Genomic DNA, 20,531 nt, shown 5'->3' on the forward strand with positions numbered 1-20,531 from the left:
TGAATGGCCTCGTTTCCAGACTGTCTTATACTGCCACAGGAAAAAGCCAGAAAAAATGTGCATAAGATGTGCAAATGTAAACTTCTGCATTGCAGTAGAACCTCACTGCACAACTTCTCATAATCCACCAATGACCCACGCAAATGCAGTTCTCTCCATTCCTTACACTTCAATTCCAATCTCAGCAGGCCTTCCTCTCCTAATTCCTCAATTTCTACTCTCCTCCCAGACCTTCATTTCTCTTCCCCACCGCATACTCCCACTGCTGCCCCATGTTAATAACTCCTCTGCTAGGGGGTCTTCTGTTCCACTGTGTAAATGCCTTTGTGGTCCTACCCTCCCTTGCACCCTCCTTCCTGCGGTTTGCAGCCATATTATTCTTGCATTCTGAAGTCAAACTACTGATAACCTAAAGTTAGAATACTATATTATAACTTTCATAGATGACAATTTTTGCATCAATATTGATGTTTCACGTCCACGGAATCCTTGTTGATAATAGGGATAAAGAACAGTAGTGAATACACTATTCAGTAGCTTCATTGCACCAGTACAGGAATGTTAGGTGGTTCCCTGCACAGCATGTTGTTTGCCATTGCCAACCGTCAGGCAGAAGAAGAAATAGGTTTGAAGACGTCAGGCATAAAGTATTAGTTAGGATTTGTTTTTAATGACAAGAAAAAATATCTATATATTTATATAACTAAACTCTGGTTCAATAATTTGAAAATGATACATGTTGCATTGAGGCCAATTCAAGCTTCCCATCTGCATTGAGCTCAGTCAGGAAGTGCTACTTGTACTACGAGAAGGAAGAGGAGAGAGTTTGTTTGTTCAGCTAAGCCAAGATTTGAGGTTAAGGATACTGTTCCAGAATTTGGGACATCTGACACAGTAGTATGTACAGTTGCCCAGCCTAATATTCTACTCTTGTAACATTGACAGTTGGGATTTTCAAAAGTGCTTAAATGAGTTAGAAGCACAAGTTCTGTTGACTTTCAAATGGATGTTTTGTTTTATAAGAACCAAGTGTCCCTTCTTTCTGCACATAGCACACTTAAGAAATTAGGGTGGGGTTCTCAAAAGTGTTTTTTCTTCTTCAATAGGACTTGTGCTCCTAATTCATTTGTTTATTTTTTAAAATCCCACTCTATGCTCTTAAGGGCACTCAAGATGCAGAAAGAGGAGAGATTTGATTGTAATCACAAAGTATCCATTTTACTAGAACACCATCTATGATTCAATTACAGCAAAACACAATGACCCTTTCTCTATATATGTTCACTTAATCCCTACAGTTGCACTTCCTGTTTCGCTCATGATTTCTCCCTACATTTTATACACTGTAATTTATCTTATCATTTGGATAGTTCCATACCTCACGCACAGAGAACACACTAATGTCAGCCTGTGGATGTTACCTAATTTGGGTACAACCAATATAAAAATAGCTATGTGACTATGTGCTCACACTCTGTTTTTGCATAATTATACAACTGATAGTTTACCAAGCACTCTGGTATACTATTGCCCCCTTTAGAGCTGTCTCTAAGCACAGTGCAGCTAATTGGCTGAGTGCAATTAGATATGTGATGAAGACTTGAATGTTGTGAATGCAGACTTACTGCTATGCATAATTTTTTAGTTCTGGTAAACAAATATCCTTTGTGTGAAAGAAAATTAAGCTATGATAGGTTTCAGAGTAGAAGCCGTGTTAGTCTGTATTCGCAAAAAGAAAAGGAGTACTAGTGGCACCTTAGAGACTAACCAATGTATTTGAGCATAAGCTTTCGTGAGCTACAGCTCACTTCATCGGATGCTATGATAATTCTTTTATGTCCTTTTTTGTAACATGTAAAGAAAATCCAAATGCCTGATGCAGTGGAATACCTATGCTCAAATAAATCTGTTAGTCTCTAAGGTGCCACAAGTACTCCTTTTCTTTTTGCGAATACAGACTAACACGGCTGCTACTCTGAAACCTGTTCATTCTAGAACTCAGTAGTCCTAGTGGAATTCTTCATTACCCACTCCCACTCACCCCTCTACTTTAAAGAAAACAGGTTTCCTCCCCTTCCCAAGTCCAAACTAGACCAAATATAAAGTCCCCTGAGCTCTTCCATTTCTGGTTCCAGGCTTTCTCTAACTTCTACTACTACTTTTCCCTTCATGCACATCACGAGACCTGTGATGCAATAACCCTTTATCCACTCCCCCCTACACTTTACTTACCCATGCCTAATTTCACATACCTTGAAAATCTGCCAGGGATCATGGAGTTTTGCTTTCAGTACAGACTGAAGGCTTTAATAATTTTAGTACATATAAAACTGGACGAATACTGAACTGTCAAGACAGATTCTCCTGAAAACAGGGATATGCTGTCCTTGTTTGAAATTTAAGGTCCTGATCCTGCAAAGATTGGTGCACTTAACTGGGGATTATCATTCCTACAGACTTCTGTGGGACTGTTAACGTGGGCCAAGTTAAACATGTGTGTGTTTTTGCAAGAGCAGGATATAAATACTTTTATACGTTTATATTTTTGCTTTCCTAAAAGTGCAGCAAAATCTGCGGAAGTTTTACACAATTTACTCCCTCCCCCCCGACGTGTGCTAATCGTCTAAGAAAATACTTGCTGCCTTAAAAACTGATCCCAGAGAGCAGTTAAGCCCATAGGAGATCTGTTGTCCTAGGCGTTTCTCAGGTCCAGCTGCACCTGCAGGCAGCAGCCAGCTAAGCGAGCAAGCGAAACTCAGCAGGAACAGGACCAAACCCAAAACTCAAAAGGAACCAGCTAAGTAAAACAAAGACCAACTTTCTGGAGCGAGAGCAAGCTCCCAGTCAAACCACCCCCGCCCCGCTGCTGACACGTGGGACATTTCAAGACCCCCCCAATACCATCCTCATCCCCGAAGTTGTTTGAATTCAACCCCTGGGCTGGGAGAACGCGGCACGGCTCACTGAGGTGCATTTCCCAGCCCAGGCCCTGGCTCCACGCTGGGTCCTAAATTCTCCGGCTACTGCTGCAGCCTCAGGGCTACTGGCCATTACCCTGACTGACGAGCCCAGGCTGCCCCGCACGGGGGCGACCCCTACAGTGGCTGCTGCTCTGGTCACGTCGCGCCCACGCCTAGGTGGGGAGCGCAGGGCCAGGCCCGGGACGGAGACAGGCCAGGTGGGGGCGGCTCCCTCCCCGTCTCTCCGCATGCTGCGGCCCCAATGGGCTGGCGCGCCGGCGGCGGCGGCTCACGTCGCCCTCCCAAGATGGCCGCCGCTCCGGATCGAGCTGCGGCGGCGGCGGCGAGGCTGAGGGCAGCAAACGGCCGCTGAGGAGGTCGGCAGGGAGCCGGCAGCCGCCCGCCGCGCAGCGGAGCGGCGGAGTCTTTCCCGGGCTGCTGCGGGCACCATGCAGCGGGGCTAGGGCCGGGGGAGTCCGCAGCGGGGCAATAATGTTAGCAGAGGTAAGAGCCCACCGAGGCCGGGAGGAGCAGCCCCAATCTCCCGCTGTGTGGGTCTTCCCAGGGCCTTGGCCCCCTTCCCACCTCCGAGCTGGGCTGAGCCCATCCCACGCAGCAGCCAGCGGCTCTCATCCCTTGAGCTGCCCGACACGGGAGCTGGGCCCCTCAGCCCGTCCACATCGTTAATCACCTCGGTAACCAGGAACGGCGATTCGTCCCTGCCTCCCTAACGGCTGCGAGGGGCTCTTGGAGGAGCCGCTGGGCCGGCCCCGCTCTGGCCTGGGGTGTTACGTTGTTATGAAGTGCAGTGGCCCCTGCTTTGGGTTTAGTCATTCAAGAGGCCGAGGTCCCTCAGCCTAGCCTGTCCAGAGGTCAAAGTGCCTCCCCCAGCCCCACACGATTGGGCTTCAACTTCAATATGACCCCATCTCTGTTAAGCACCCTATGTGAGATCCCTGGTGCACAGGCTTTGCCTTACTTACTTTTGTATTTATTAATTGGACATTGAGGCTGATTGGGGTAAAGGGCTGAGAAGCAGGAATTCCTGGGTTCCAGTCTTGCTCTGCTGTTGCCTTGGTGCATGGCTGTAGACACTTCCTGAGACGTGATTGCCTCAGTTTCCCTATGACAATTTGGGGAGTTTTGCCTTCCTTACAAGTGTGTTTTGATGCTTAAGGTAATGTTTAAAGTAATAGCACATAAAATATAATGTAAATCTAAAGTATCTGATGCCCAGTCTACACTAGAAAATTAGGTCAGCATAACTACGTCACTCAGGGATATGAAAAATCCATATCCCTAAGCAGCATAGTTAAACCACTCTAAATCCCCATGTAGACAGCACTAGGTCAATGGAAGAATTCTTCTATCAGCTAACTACCACCTTGCAGGAAGGTGGATTACCTATATGTAGGTAGTGCCTATGCTGAAGCTACCGTGGAGCCATGCTGTTCTAGAGTTTTAAGTGCAGACAAGCCCTGAGTGTCATAAGTGTGCTTGGTGTTGTGTAAAACATAGAAAAGATATGATTGCTGCACCAAGAGGCTGGGAGTGCGGTGTGATGTCTGGCATAGTTTATCAAATGCTTTAAGTGACAGGGGTTTCATACATTTGTAAGTTTCCTTTCTTTAAAGGATTATTGATTATCTGAATGTTAGCAGTGTGCTTAGTGTACAAACATTTATAAGGCATGATTCCTCTCCATTGTCCCTGTTCATATTTTGGTCTGTCATTTAAGTCCACCTACCTGCAAGGTGGGCTAATTCCTCTAAACAATATATAGTTAAATTTTGTCACGTGTTCTTATGTGTCGGAAAATGGCATTAAAGGGAAGTGACACTGCCTTTTGACAGCTGAAGCATCTGATTTTTATTGGCCATGAAGGCAAACAGATATTTTAAGTTCTGATTTGCATATCCTTTTATCTCATTGAGATGTAAGTTCCTGAGTGGGGAAGGTGCAGTGCAGTATTTGTGGGAAGTGTTCATGTTAATGTAACAGGACAAGAACTTGCAGACTAAATAATACGTATAAAATAAAAATCCTAGTTTGAACGTGAGCTATGTGGTGGTATTTTGTTTGGAGTAAATGGACTACTTTGAGTAATGGTCAATAAGTGATTTGTATATGTAATGCTTTATGTGCAGTATTTCAGCAGTAAAACCATATTACCGTAGATTTTTAAAATCTATGCTAAATTAAAGTAAATACAATCTTGGGTGAATGATTAGTACAAAGTTCATATTTAGCATGTTCTTATATCCAAGGGGCTTTATATCTAAAAGGGTTTACTGAGGCAGTGAGCTGCTTTGAGGTTGAAATTTCTGCTTATTTTTATGATATCTCTTGGTGATATTTCAAGGTACATCATCAGAATTCATACTAATAGTTGCTTATAATATTTTCCAATTTGAGTTGTGAAGTGAAGAATGCTACCCCAAACGAATAAAGATTACCAGTTTTTCAAACTTTGGGTTTAAATTTGATTTACTGATTAAAATCCTACCAGCAAAACAGTTATCCACAAATACTATATCCTAAAATTAATACTAAAGAGATTCATACAGGTCCAGGTTTCCCCACTGTCCGCTTTATGCTGCTCATAATCAGTTTCGTAAAGAGGCCATTGCTGAAGACTTCTAACTGGGGAGGAAATCAGTAAGTGACAGAAATGTGTTGTGCCTTTTTATTTGCCAAAAGAAACTCCCTAAAATTTTCAGGCGGTATCAAAAACTGGGAACTTTAAGAGTAGCCCACCTTTCGTGAAGTTAGTGTGTAAAATTAAATAGTATAAATTATTTTGCTAAGTAAGCAAAACATAACCTTTGAACCAAACATATGACTTGATGTTGGGGTCAGAAGGAGATATTTGTAAGTGCCAGGTAGATCAGTGGTTCTCAAAGCCGGTCTGCCCCTTGTTCAGGGAAAGCCCCTGGTGGGCCGGACTGATTTGTTTACCTGCCGCGTCCGCAGGTTCGGCCGATCACAGCTCCCACTGGTTGCGGTTTGCTGCTCCAGGCCAATGGGGGCTGTAGGAAGGGCGGCCAGCACGTCCCTTGGCCTGTGCACAGCCCCCATTGGCCTGGAGCAGCGAACCGCAACCACTGGGAGCTGTGATTGGCCGAACCTGTGGATGCGGCAGGTAAACAAATCGGTCCGGCCCGCCAGGGGCTTTCCCTGAACAAGCAGTGGACCAGCTTGGAGAACCACTGATGTAGATGATTCTTCTTGATCTTGGATTGTTGGTTTTTGGGTTTTTTAAAGAAGCATCATTCCTCCTTCAATTTCAATAATCCATAGTTACTTACATTTAATCAAAATAATAAAAACACTTTGAAGGCTCAATTTGCATTCATATACTCGTGTTCTTAAATAGTTTTCTATTATTCTTATTAAGTATTACCAGCTTGTCAGTGAGCACCCTCTTCTCCCTCATATTTCCCCCGAACAGACCCACTTTAAATTGTTAGTGTTGCTCTTTCATTTCCTTAACTTTTCCGGGATTATGTTGCTACATTCATGATGCTTTTTATAGATGATACTCTAAAAATATAATTTTTTATGTGGCCCAAGTATAGTATATCTCTTCTTAAGCAGACACTAGATTCCACTTTATAAAATGTGTTTCATGTGGATGCTATTTAGACAGTCATGTACCCATATGCCTTTTCTTTTGGGAAAACAAATATTCTATATAGTTTGGCCTAGTAATGACAAATTTAGTCATGCTTCTGTAAGGTATTCGACTTGATACTACAGCTCATTTTGATTAAAAAAAAAACCTAGAAAGATATAAAATTAACATGGCACACATTAAATGGATTAAAAACTGGCTAACTGGTAGGCCTCAAAATTTAAATGTAAATGGGAAATCATCATAGAATGGGTGTTTTTAGTGGAGTCCCACAGGGACTGGTAATTGGCCCTCTGCTATTTTACATTTTTATTAGTAACGTGGAAGAAAACAAAATCATTACTGATAAAGTTTGCAGATGACCCAAAAATTGGGGGAGTGGTAAGCGATGAAGAAGACAGATCACTGATACAGAGCAATTTTGATTACTTGGTAAACTGGGTGCAACCAAACCATATGTATTTTAATACTATTACATCTAAGTATATACATCCAGGAACAAAGAATGTAGGCCATACTTACAGGATGGGGGAACTCTATCCTGAGAAACAGTTGTGGCAGACTGACAACTTCCTGCAGTATCCTGAATGAACTTTGTTGAATTATTAAAAATGCAATTGTCTGTGTTATTGTGCAATTGTCTGTATTTCCATGGAAGGATAAAAAGAACAGCGGGGGAGATTAAGAGATGTAGTAATATCTTCAGAGAAGAGACCTTTACATCTGCCCCCACTTCCTGAAAGGTATGCATATACTAGTTCAAACTGGATTCTCTAGGCACCAACAGACACCAAAAACGTTTTTGGATAAATAGCTTGGATTTAAACTGGTTTATGGCCTTCTTCCTGATCAGACAGGACCCCTTATCCACACAAGACCACAGTGCTTAGGGTAGGATTGGAAGACTGGGACTACTGCGGTTCAGGAGATTGAGTGCTTGTTTTCAGATGAATCTGTGATGAAGTGGTAACTGGAAGGAATCCCATTAGATAGTGGAGTCGAAGGACTGCTCCTGCGAGGGTGACCATATATCCCGTTTTGCCTGGGACAGTCCCTTTTTTAAGCCTGGTCCTGGCCGTCCCCACTTTTTTGGCAGAAATGGGTATTTGTCCTGTTTGCTCTTGCTGACTTGATCAGTTGGCAAGAGCAAATGGGACAAATGACCACTTTAAAAAAACAAACAAACAAAACCAAAGGTGGAGTGTGGTGTGGAGGAATGTGTGGGAGGGGGATGAGCAGCCATGCCAGCCCTGTGCAGGGGGAGAGGCAGGGCTCAGGTAAGCAGCGTCGCCAGCCCCAGCCCTATGGGTTGCGGGGGTGGGAAGCGGAGCTTGGGCCAGCCCCATGTGGGGTGGGGGGTGCCTTTGGACCAGCACTCCGTGATGTCCCATTTTCCCTTTGGGAAATATGGTCATCCTATCTCCTGTCAGAGTATGTTAGGGTTGGGGTTAATTCTGGTAAGCTTATTAGCATGCATTCTTTTAATGTTTTAATATGTTTTCTCGGTAAAGCTTTTTAACTTAATAAAATGGGCTTTCCTAGGAAGTGCTGTGTGATACCTTATCACTGTAGAGAGTACAACTGCTAACCATCTCTGAAGAGAAAGCAAGCAGGCATCCCTGGGAAACATGTGCAGGGAAATACATGATGAAGGAGGAGGCTGGGCAGCCTGGAAACACCCTGGTGACAAGGGAGAGGGATGCGTGTCTCCACTCAAGAGAGGCAACAGCTGTGGAGCTGGAAGCCTGAGAGTGGGTGCCCTGGCTGGTCCACTGAGGGGAAATACAGGTGCAGTTGCTCTCAACTGTGCCAGCAGACTCTGAAAAAGATTTGTGGTCATGGTGGATAATAAGTTGAACATGAGCTCCCAGTGTGACACTGTGGCCAAAAGGACTAATGAGATCCTTGGATGCATAAACAGGGAAATATTGAGTGGGAGTAGAGAGATTATATTTGCCATTGGTTCAACTGCTACTGGAATACCGTGACCAGTTCTGGTGTCCCCAATTCAAGAAGGATATTGATAAATTGGAAAGGTTTCAGAGAGGAGTCAAGACAACAATTGAAGGATTAGAAAACATGCCTTATAGTAAGAGTCTTGGAGCTCAAACTGTTTATCTGATAAAAGAGAAAGTTAAGGGGTGACTTGATTACAGTGTAAAATATTTAATAATTGGCTCTTCAATCTAGCAAAGAAAGTTATAACACAATCCAATGGCTGGAAATTGAAGCTAGGCACATTCAGACTGAAAATAAGGCATAAATTTTTAACAGTGAGAGTAATTAACCATTGGAACAATTTACCATGGGTTGTGGTGGATTCTTCATCACTGGCAATTTTAAATCAAGATTGGATGCTTTTCTAAAAGATATGCTGTAGGAATTATTTTGGGAAAGTTCTATGGACTATTATACAGGAGGGCAAATAAGATTATCACAGTGGTCCTTTCTAGCCTTGGAATCTAAATGATGTAGATTTAAATGCGGTAGCTCATTTTTTCTTTCTCTTAAATCTGTGCTGCAGATATCTTAAAATGTATTTAATGTTTGCAAAGCACTATATAATTTGTAAGTGCTGTAGTGAGAGCAACAGTGACTAGAGTGGCTCCAAATCCTACAAAGACTTGCATATGTTTAAATTTCTGTACTGTGAGTAGTCCCTTTGTCTTAATTGGGACTACTTATACTGAATAAAGCGAAGCATGTACATAAGTTTTGACAGTTAGAGGACTGCAATGGTTTCCATTCCAGTCTCCTTTATAGTTTCTTACAACTTTCTGAAACTCTTCATTATTTTAGGATGAAATTTTCCAGGCTTGGGTTCTGCTAAAAAGGGATTCTTTTTTTAAAGTTTGTGCAAAAACAGATGAGCTGTTTATTGAGTTGTGAAAAGAGTGTGGGCATATGTGGAGTTGGACGTTACAAATTCTTGCTAAATAATTTTTGAACAGCTCTTCAGCTGAAACACCTGGGCATAGAAAATTGAAACATGGCTGGAAATAGTGCTTTTTGAGAAGTGTTTTTGAGTTTTCTGGTGAAGATTAGGTTTGATTTGACTGAATTATGACTCTAAGAAAATTGCATGCTTCCTTGGGTGCTTCGCATTTTGCGCATGGTTTCTTACTAAGCTTGTGAAGTAAGCGGTTATGGCAGTCTATGATGCGTATGTATATGTCTATGCTGCAGTGTAAGACCAGGGTTTGAACTCAGGCTCAAGCCTAACCCACTTCCCATCCAAACACAACACTAACCCAGGGCTAGGACCCAGAGCCCCAGAGGGGGCTTGTCTAAGCCTGACTCAAGCGGGACCCATGGTTCAAGCCCTATTGCTTTTCACTGTAGACACAGCCACACTGGACTCATGCTCTGGGAGTGTGCCAAAAGCATCCCACAATCCTAAGGTCTGAATTTCTTTGTCCTCTGAAGAGTCAAGTTTGTAGACAGTCGAGTTTTCCCACACGGTGCCATGAACAAAGAGCTAGTTGCCACATTTGGGAGGGCCCTCGGAAATCTGGGATATGGGTGACTGGACTTGGGCCATGCAGTGTAGGTGCTAGAATCCCAGGTAGGGACCAAGGGTTTAACAATTTTTAACTTGGGGTTACAAATGAGTGTAGCTGCTATTTTACTAACTCTTGGATTGCATTGCGTTGTAGATATATCCTTAGGGCCTATCTACACAGGAAGTTAAGCCAAATTAACTAAGGCACTATCTACACTATGGGACTATAGTGGCATTGTTAAGGTGCCCTAGCTATGCTGGCATATCCCTGTAGCGAAGATGCAGCCTACAGTGACGGAACTGGCTTGTCCATTGCTGTAAGAACACCACATCCCTGAGTGATGGTAGCTAGGTCAACGGAAGCATTCTTCTGTTGACCTAGTTGCATGCACACCAGGGGCTAGGTCAGCATAGCTATGGTGCTCAGAGGTGAGGATTTTTCATGCAGCTAAGCACAATAGCTATGTCAACTTAAAATTTAATATAGACCAGGCTTAAAGATATGACTTCAAAGTGTGTTAGTTAAAGTACATTAAACTCCTGAGTGGATGATCTCATTTAGAAGTAAAGTGGCCTTAGTTCACTAAGGGTTTGTCCACAACTGGCACTTTAGAGTGCTGCAACTTTCTTGCTCAGGGGTGTGAAAAAACACTCCCCTGAGTGCAGTAAGTTTCAGTGCTGTAAAGCGCTAGTGTAGACAGTGCACCATAGCTGGGAGCTATGCCCTCGTGGAGATGTTTTTTTTAAGAGTGCTGGCAGAGCTCTCTCCCAGCGCTGTGCTGTGACTACATAAGCCGTGTTAAAGTGCTGCTGTGGCAGGGCTTTAATGTTGCCAGTGTAGACAAGCCCTAAGTGAATTAAGCTAAAGCAAAGCCCTTAGTTATTTAGGTAAAAGTGTACTGGAGGTGCAAAGGGATCTGCTAGAACTGCTGCTCTGAAGCACCTTGCGAGTTTCACAATAGAGCAATGCACCATTCCCAGTTATGCAGCTTGTAAGTAGAAGGGGACTTCTGTGGACCTCTTTAGTATGTGAGAGAGTTCCCATTGCAACAAGTCAAAACTTCCAGAATATTCTTTAAAGCCAACTTTGCTGTGTGTAAGGGAGTGAATCTCATTTTTATGGCGGGGAAGGGATAGCTCAATGGTTTGAGCATTGGCCTGCTAAACCCAGCGTTGTGAGTTCAATCCTTGAGGGTGCCATTTAGGGATCTGGGGTAAAAATTGGGGAATGGTCCTGCTTTGAGCAAGGGGTTGGACTAGATGACCTCCTGAGGTCCCTTCCAACCCTGATATTCTATGATTCTATGGATATGTCTTTAAAAAATAAACAAAAAACCTCAGAAGTCCCTATATTAAACTATATTAAGTAAAATCTATATTAAGTAAATGTTAAGCTTACAAAATTCAGTGTTCAGATCAAGAAATGCCAAAGTTAAAGAAGCACAGTAGTTTTATCAATTCTCCAAATATGGTAAAAAAGGACTGTCCTTGCGAAACCACAGATTTATGGAGGAAAAGTTGTAAAAAGTCTTAGGGTCTTTTATAGTTGGCTCCTGTTTAATGGAGTATAGGATTTTGACCCTGGTATTTTGATGGCTTTACATTTTTATTGTGAAATAATTGATTTTGAACTGAAAATAATTACTGTGGGACTTTTCCCCATAAATGTGTGTTTTTGCAATATTTACCATGTCAGCCATATTTTGCTATGGCAAGCAACCAGCCTTATTGGCTATTAACTTGCTTTGAAATAGTCACCTTTATTAATATGTTGCAGTTTACCACCTCATTGCTATAATACTAGCTCGATTCAGAAATATTCAGGAACAAGTTTAACATACAGACTTGTTTAATTTCTTTTGTCTATTCCTTGATTTGCAGCTATGAAAAGTTGAAGACTAGGTTTTCCAAAGGTGGCTTTGAAGTTTGACATCATGGTTGGGTTATAAATTGCTGGCAGATGTAGGCCTGGCTTGACATGAGTAACTGGACGTGGGTGAAGCCTTATTTTTTGGGAGACAACATGAGGGAGTTAAATGGATCAGCAGGCTGGAAACAGAATGTCTTTAGGAGCTAAGATAAGGGAAATATTGCACAAATATGTCACTTATTAAATTTTACCAGTCTGCACTTACCTAAAAAATTGTGCCCACTAAAAGTTAGTAAAATATAGTTAAAAACTGTTTTTTAAAAACTTTCTAAACCAAAATGTTTAAAAATGCATAAGACTGGTAGAGTTGGGGGATGGGTACATTAAAATAAACTTAATAGGATTGGCACAAAACTAAACTGTTCGTTTAAAACCAGCATCTCATTGTAAAACCAAACTGACATAGAAATGCTGTGGGAACATAAGCATTTCAACAGAAGATAGCGACAAAAGTAGAGCATCCATTGAATGAGCAAAACCAAGGACTCATTAATAAAGCTTTAACTATATATATAATAAACATAACATTGTAATTGCTTTACAAAAGTATAACATTAACATAAGAACATAACATAACAGCCGTACTGGGTCAGACCAAGGTCCAACTAGCCCAGTATCCTGTCTTCTGACAGTGGCCAATGCCAGGTGCCCCTGAGGGAATGAACAGAACAGGTAATTATCAAGTGATCCATTCCCTGTCGCCCATTCCCAGCTTCTGACAAACTGAGGCTAAGGACACCATCCCTACCCATGCTGGCTAGTAGCCATTGATGGAGCTATCCTCCATGAACTTATCTAGTTCTTTTTTGAACCCTTTTATAGTGTTGGCCTTCACAACATCCTCTGGCAAGGAGTTTCACAGGTTGACTATGCATTGTGTGAAAAAATTCTTTCTTTTGTTTGCTTTAATTCTGCTGCCTATTAATTTCATATGGTGACCCCTAGTTCTTGTGTTAGGAGGAGGAGTAGTAAATAACACTTCCTTATTTACTTTCGCCACACCAGTCATGATTTTATAGACCTCTGTCATATCCCCCGTTAGTCGTCTCTTTTCCAAGTTGAAAAGTCCCAGTCTTATTAATTTCTCCTCATATGGTAACAGTAAGTCAATATGTTCTAATAGGAATATTGTGTAGCATGTAGGAGATACGTGCTATACAAAGTAAAAGTGGCCAAGTTCTATGGAGCAAAAAACCTTGCCTTTTATCACCACAGAAAAGTTAAAACTTTGGTATAAGAACGGTAATACCAGTTGGTGCAAGGTAGGAAAATTAACAAGGGTCCAGTACCACGGCGTTAAATGTGAATCCCATATGATGTGGAAGAAGTTTGTTTTCTCTCCTCAAATACTGTTCCAAGATAATGCAAGGTCTGGAAAGCCTCAGCCTTGTACTGCCATTTGCACCTGGTGGACACTTACATGTGCAGGTGTAATGTCTTACAGACAAAGATGCTGGCAAGTGGATTCACGCTGGGGGAACAGTCTCCAAATTGTACAGTACAGCTGAGATACTGGATGTTTGTAAAATAAACATTGCATATGCTGGTGATAAGTATTCTGTAGTCTCTGAAGAGGGCCACTTCTGGTATGGACCAAGGGGATGTTATTTTAATTGGCCTATGGTTTCTTTCACACCTAAATTGCCTCTAGAAAATGAAAAGATGATATTTTTAGCCTTTTTTACAACATATAAAAACAAAGTTAAAATTATAGAAGGATGCTTTAAAGGCACTGCAAGCTTATAATGTGGAATTATACCCTGGCGGGCTATACCATAAGAGATAAGCTTGTACCCCCCAGTTTGTACTTTAAGCCTAGTATCAGTGGTGGTTCAAATAATTACAACAACTGTGATCTTGAGAATGTGTTGCAGGGCAATGAACTTAAAAAAGAAAGCACAGAAAAACAGATATACTGAAAATAAAACCCATTCTAATATAGAAAAGAAAAACAAAAGCAGTGGAATGTAGGCCTGGCTTGACATGAGTATTTGGAAGTGGGTGAGGCCTCCTTTCTTGGGAGTCTGAGTTAGGGAGGTAAATGAATCAGCAGGTTGGAAACAGAATGTCTGTATAAGCTAAGATCATTTACAATGGACAAGATAACAGTGGATAAGATAAGTTAGGAATGTAAAGATGAGGTAAAGAGTACATGGACAGAGCATGCTGTGCAGGGATTGGTCCCTACAAAGTAACCAAGCCAATCCCAAAACATGATGCAATGTGTAGTACGTGCAATGTAATGTGTAAATGTATGTAAAAGAAGAGGTTTGCTATGTAATATGGATGTATGATATGTCCTATACCCATACCCTACACTTGCATCTGATCAACTCAGCATAGCTTTGCTGTATGCCAAATAAAGGACTCTAAATGATGAGACTGAAGTCGAACAGAGTTCTTGATGAACTGAGTGGAAGAAGTCTTGGGGGAACCCCGAGACCCCAATAAGAGAGAGATTTTAGAATATGAAAATAAGTCAGTTGGGCTGTGATCCTGAAGTTATAGGCAGAATGACCCTCTGTGGAATTTCAGTGACTTCACTGGGACTTTGTGCATGTTCAGGATCCACTTGTGGAGATATGATTACAGAACCAAGGCGTTAGTTTGTAAGCTCTTCAGGGAAGGGGATTTCTTTCCATGAATGTTTGTACCAGGCTTAGCACAGTGGAACTCTGTTCCTGATAGGGGCTCCTGGGTACTACCTTAGCAAGGATTTAATGATTTTATCTTCTGTAAGCTGCCACTGGATTCTACAGTCCCATTTGTTCTAACATTTCTTAGACAATTTTAAGAAAGGTAGGGTTTTACGTGTCCAACGTAATTTACATCTTGGCACACAATATATTAAAAATATTTTACAACTGTATTAAAGGACAATGATTGAAATCTCCAAAAGAATAGCCTAGAATATATAGTGGGCCTTAAAATAATTTGGTTGTAGTGTAGCCACCTTGCTGCAGACTTTTGTACTTGGCCTTATTGGACAACACAGATGAACTAAGTGCATTCAAAATAGCTTATAAGCTATACAGTAAACATGGTGTTTTGATGTTTTCAGATTCTGAGGTGACTCGTGTAGTAGAGCAACCTGTATGTATAGCTTGAAGAAAAAGCAAATGTAAAAATTTGTGAGAAGTGGATTAAAATGGTGGGTCAGTCAGATGTGAGCAAATAGATAAATAGACCATAATTCCAGGTGGTCTGTAGCACTGAACTGGCTCCTAACAGAGACCTTATGCCTTTGATCCTAGTTTTTGCTCCTCTTTTCCCCTTCCCACACAAGATGACATAGCATGCTGTACTAGCAGAGACCATGAGGAGAGCTGCTAGTATTTGCTTTAGCTTTAGACACAACATACTAGTAGTAACTATGTTGCTGGTAGCACTTAAAGCATTGGCTAATTAAAGTACTTCTAGCATCTCACACTGTTGCTTGGGTGGAGGTTGCAAGGTTGGTATGGTAGAGAGATCAAAAAGCAGAAGAGGAAAGAGAGAGAAAATAGGAGTGATAGAGTCCCAAAAAGCACTGGTTCTGGTTGGAAACATTTTATTTGTAGGTCATAGGTTGGAAGCACTGCCTCTAGAAAAGTCAGATCAGATGTGGTGACGTAGAAGGGGTCATAAAGTAGGGCTGAATCACCTGACTTCTGGTAGTGGTAAAGCAATTGGTGTCTGAATCTTTTCGATATTTTGATCCTTATCTTCAGTGTTGGGATGCTGTCCCACTTTGAAAACATTTTGAAAATTTATCTTGGCAGGGCTATGGATGCTCTCACATAGTTGTTAAATTTAATCATATAAACACACTTGACAGTTTTAAAATGACCACTATTTCAATGGCATAACTGATCTTATTACGGATAAAATTCAGTACTTGCAAATACATACCAAAACTAGGCATTGTGAGGTAGCATAGATTGGTAGGCATGTTGGGCTGAGTTGCCTTTTTCTGTAACTAAATCTTTGTGCTTAGGATAATTTTCAGAGCTTTTTTGTACCATGCATATGAGCATTGAAGGATATCTGTGAATCAGTTGTCTTGTTTTTCTTCATGTTTTGTGTAGCCGTTGACTAAAATTCCCAAGTATGTTGCTGCATGGCAACACCAAGGCCTGTACGGTTTGTGTTAATCAGCTGCATGTTTTTTATTGTGGTTGAAATGTCACCTCAATGCTACAGTTCAAATAACCTGACCGAATATAGGCCCCAAAGTTGTTACTGTTTTTTGCATTATCGACATGTATACAGGGACTTAGGCATTATGCTAATATGAAATAAAGACAGGCCCTTTCCCCTAAAGAGCTGCAAACAACTGTTCCATTCAAACTGAGCTGTCAAGGTTCCTCCCCCACTCTGAACTGTAGGGTACAGATGTGGGGACCTGCATGAAAAACCTCCTAAGCTTATCTTTACCAGCTTAGGTCAAAACTTCCCCAAGGTACAAAATATTCCACCCGTTGTCCTTGGACTGGCCGCTACCACCACCAAACTAATACTGGTTACTGGGGAAGAGCTGTTTGGACGCGTCCTTCCCCCCAAAATACTTCCCAAAACCTTGCACCCCACTTCCTGGACAAGGTTTGGTAAAAAGCCTCACCAATTTGCCTAGGTGACTACAGACCCAGACCCTTGGATCTTAAGAACAATGAACAATCCTCCCAACACTTGCACCCCTCCTTTCCTGGGAAATGTTGGATAAAAAGCCTCACCAATTTGCATAGGTGACCACAGACCCAAACCCTTGGATCTGAGAACAATGAAAAAGCATTCAGTTTCTTACAAGAAGACTTTTAATAAAAATAGAAGTAAATAGAAATAAAGAAATCCCCCCTGTAAAATCAGGATGGTAGATATCTTACAGGGTAATTAGATTAAAAAACATAGAGAACCCCTCTAGGCAAAACCTTACGTTACAAAAAAGATACACAGACAGAAATAGTTATTCTATTCAGCACAATCCTTTTCTCAGCCATTTAAAGAAATCATAATCTAACACATACCTAGCTAGATTACTTACTCAAAGTTCTAAGACTCCATTCCTGGTCTATCCCCGACAAAGACAGACTATAGACAGACACACAGACCCTTTGTTTCTCTCCCTCCTCCCAGCTTTTGAAAGTATCTTGTCTCCTCATTGGTCATTTTGGTCAGGTGCCAGCGAGGTTACCTTTAGCTTCTTAACCCTTTACAGGTGAGAGGAGCTTTCCCCTGGCCAGGAGGGATTTCAAAGGGGTTTACCCTTCCCTTTATATTTATGACATGAGCCTTAATGGGGTTTTGCACAGGTGTAGTGATCAATCCATGCAGAACATGTTATAGGATCAGGCCATAGTGATTAGGCTATTAGTTCCTCATATTGGAAACTACAGGATTGTCTGACTATACCATCACCATCAATTTTGTCATACTTCACAAAGGAAGTGTGTGACATGGCTTGAGAAGAGTGTTAGAACCGTTTCTGATATGTAGAATTGTTGGGGATCATCAGGAGTTGCTTCATCTTGTGTATATGTAAACATGAGTTTTTTCAGATGACTTAAGTACTTCAGGACTAATGCGTAACTGCTGTTGGTATAGTGCTTTTTACATTTGTTCAACAGCTAGCTAGGGTTGATTCAGAGTTAATAGTGAAAGTGATGGATAATACTGGATAATAACTCTGTTAAATGTTCTTTACATCAATATTGGCTATGACATTAGATTCTTAAAACACTTATTTTACTTCCATATGTTTATAGTTAACTAGATTTTTGCATCAGTGGGTAAGGAAGCTATACTCAAAATTTTTGCTTTCTAAGAGCATTTCTGAGCTTGTGACTATTTAATAACTGTTAGGAAATGCTGCGGACAGGTTTGGCTTTTGCATTTTTCTATGATTATGGGAGTAAGGCTTTACTGGAGTATGTTTTAGGATAAGCTCTGATCATAATATATTTGTGTTCATAATCATGCCAGTATTCTTTTAAATTCCATCCATTTCAGACTGTGCAGTATATCCCTCTAGTCTTAAGGAATGAGCTGTATTAAAGATTTTTGCTGGTACCTTAAGGCCATTCCACGTTAGCAAGGCCATTGTTTTTGCCAGGTTTCAGAGTAGCAGCCATGTTAGTCTGTAACCGCAAAAAGAACGGAAGTAGTTGTGGCACCTTAGACACTAACAAATTTTTTTGAGCATAACCTTCTGTGGGCTACAGCCCACTTCATCGGATGCATGCTGTGGAAAATACAGTAGGACGATTTTATATACACAGAGGACATGAAACAATGGGTGTTACCATGCACACTATAACGAGAGTGATCAGTTAAGGTGAGCTGTTACCAGTGGGAGAGAAAAAAAACCTTTTGTAGTGATAATTAAGATGGTAATAGCTCACCTTAACTGATCACTCTCGTTATAGTGTGCATGGTAACACCCATTGTTTCATGTTCTCTGTGTATATAAAATCGTCCTACTGTATTTTCCACTGCATGCATCCGATGAAGTGGGCTGTAGCCCACAAAAGCTCATGCTCAGATAAATTTGTTAGTCTCTCAGGTGCCACAAGTATTCCTATTATTTTTGCTGTAAAGGAATGAGCTTCAACAGGAAGTTTGAAGTTCCTGCACATCCTTTAGGATATTCTACATTTCCATTCTTCCTGTTGACTCTCACAGACATGGATCGACTGCAGAAAATGCTCAGAAGTTCATTATCAGACTTGTTTCAGATGACCCACTGGCTATGATATAGTGACTCAGACTTCTGGGTTGAATTTGTTACTAGAAATCTAAATACTGCTCCTTTAGTTCCCCAGAGCGTATGGATCATTAATGATGCAAGATGTCCCACCTCTCACTCTAGGAACAGAATGAATTGACTCTACCATGCTGACCCACAGAATTGGGGCTGCATTAGTTCCATACTGGTGGGTGCTTCCACTCTGCTGATGGTGTAGCTTTTCTATTTGTGCATCTCTCGCCACCCCACAGATGTTTTTCTTTTCTCTTGTGTTTTTTTCTTCTTCTTTCCTTTCTCTCACCCAGGAGTATGGCAGGACAAGTTGCAGAGTGAAATCTTCTACTCTGTTTAGTCAGTTTTCTTTAGCACAGCAGGATGAGCAGAGTGGCAGAGTGAAGTATCTCTTTGAGTGTCCCAGCAGTTGCAGGAAATTTCCTCTTTGACTCTGCCACTCCTTCAGGTTACTATGCCTGTAGAGTTCTGAATGAAACTAACTAGAAACATTGCTGGGCAAACACTGTGGTTGAGATTTTCAAAAATACTCTGAACGGGCTGTCCACACACTTTCTCTTTAATTTTAAGGACAACTGGATCCAATATACCTTAGGTAGCTTTGAAAATCTCAGTTTGTGTCCCTAAACAGAAGCAGCATCATGGGCATAACGCTTGACTGCAGGTGGCATGGGAAAATGCAGTATTCATGATCTTTGACTGAATCTAAATCTTTGGAGAGGTATGAGGCCCAGATCCTGTGAACACTTATACAGCATGAGTAGTTCGTTCCACTGAGTTAACTGGGACTGCTCACCTGTATGATGTTACTCCTAAGCTTTGGGGCCCTTAGTTTAGCCCTCTCATAAAAAAGAGGGGAGGTAGGAGTTCTGTTTGTCAGATAATATTGGTGCCTGGCAGTCTAGGAGCAGTGGTTAGTTCTATTCATAAAGATGACCTTGTTGTCATTCTTCGACAATATGCCCAGTGTAACATTTGTTACTATTTGCTCAATTTATTTCAACTAGGATTTTCTGCTTGAAGCACAAGAAGAGGTAAGAGTTTCTTGCTTCAATATTAAGTGAATGTGCTACATTGATGCCTCATATGATTAGGAAACATGATGTACATACGTGGCACATGCATTGCCACCTTTGTAATTAAGTATTTAACTTCAGTAAAGCGAAGCTGATGACAGCTAGGAACCGAGATAAATTCTTAAAAGTAGGTGCATCCTATTGGTTAACATTAATGGGATTTCTTTGTGATCCATGAGGGAAAAGTAGGATTCTTGATATAAATTTAAAATAAAAAAAATTCATTGAATTAGTAAATTTTTGATGTTTTTGAGAGGGGGTACAAGGAAATGTTTGGTGACAAACAAACATAATATGCATGTTGTGGAGGATCACTGGGATACTTTAAGGAGAGAAATGTGTTGCAATCCAACATACTCTCTTCCTCTCCACTGTGCACTGCCCCCACCCCTTTAAAGTGTATCCTAATGAAGACCCTGATTTATCAAGTTTCTTAAGCATGTGAGTAGTCCCATTAAAGTCAATGGCCCTATTGATTAAGAACCTTATTAATCAGAGCACAAGTCATTTTGGCAGAAGGAGAATGCTGCTGGAGGGCTGCTCTCTACATAAGTTCTTGCTGCGCTATTTCAAGAGGTCAGTCAGAAGGATTTGGGAAGAAGGAATAAAAAATGCTTCTTTCTAGGAGACAGTGATGTATACAATGACCATCTGTACCTTAACATGGGGTGGGTGAAGAAAGTAGACTACAATTGA

General features: G+C 41.4%; 1 protein-coding gene across 3 annotated transcripts in view; it reads left to right on the forward strand.

The window, feature by feature from the left end:
- The first annotated feature begins 3,275 nt into the window (after positions 1 to 3,275).
- Positions 3,276 to 20,531, forward strand: part of SNX13 (sorting nexin 13) — a 159,524-nt gene continuing 142,268 nt past the window's right edge. For all 3 annotated transcript variants that reach the window (XM_077811398.1, XM_077811400.1, XM_077811401.1), the window contains exon 1: positions 3,276 to 3,464. In XM_077811398.1, coding sequence (XP_077667524.1) covers positions 3,453 to 3,464 — 12 coding nt within the window. In that variant the 5' untranslated portion in view covers positions 3,276 to 3,452. The remainder of the gene's footprint in view (positions 3,465 to 20,531) is intronic.

This window comes from Eretmochelys imbricata, chromosome 2 (genome assembly GCF_965152235.1).
Source record: "Eretmochelys imbricata isolate rEreImb1 chromosome 2, rEreImb1.hap1, whole genome shotgun sequence".
Taxonomy (NCBI): Eukaryota; Metazoa; Chordata; order Testudines; family Cheloniidae; genus Eretmochelys; species Eretmochelys imbricata.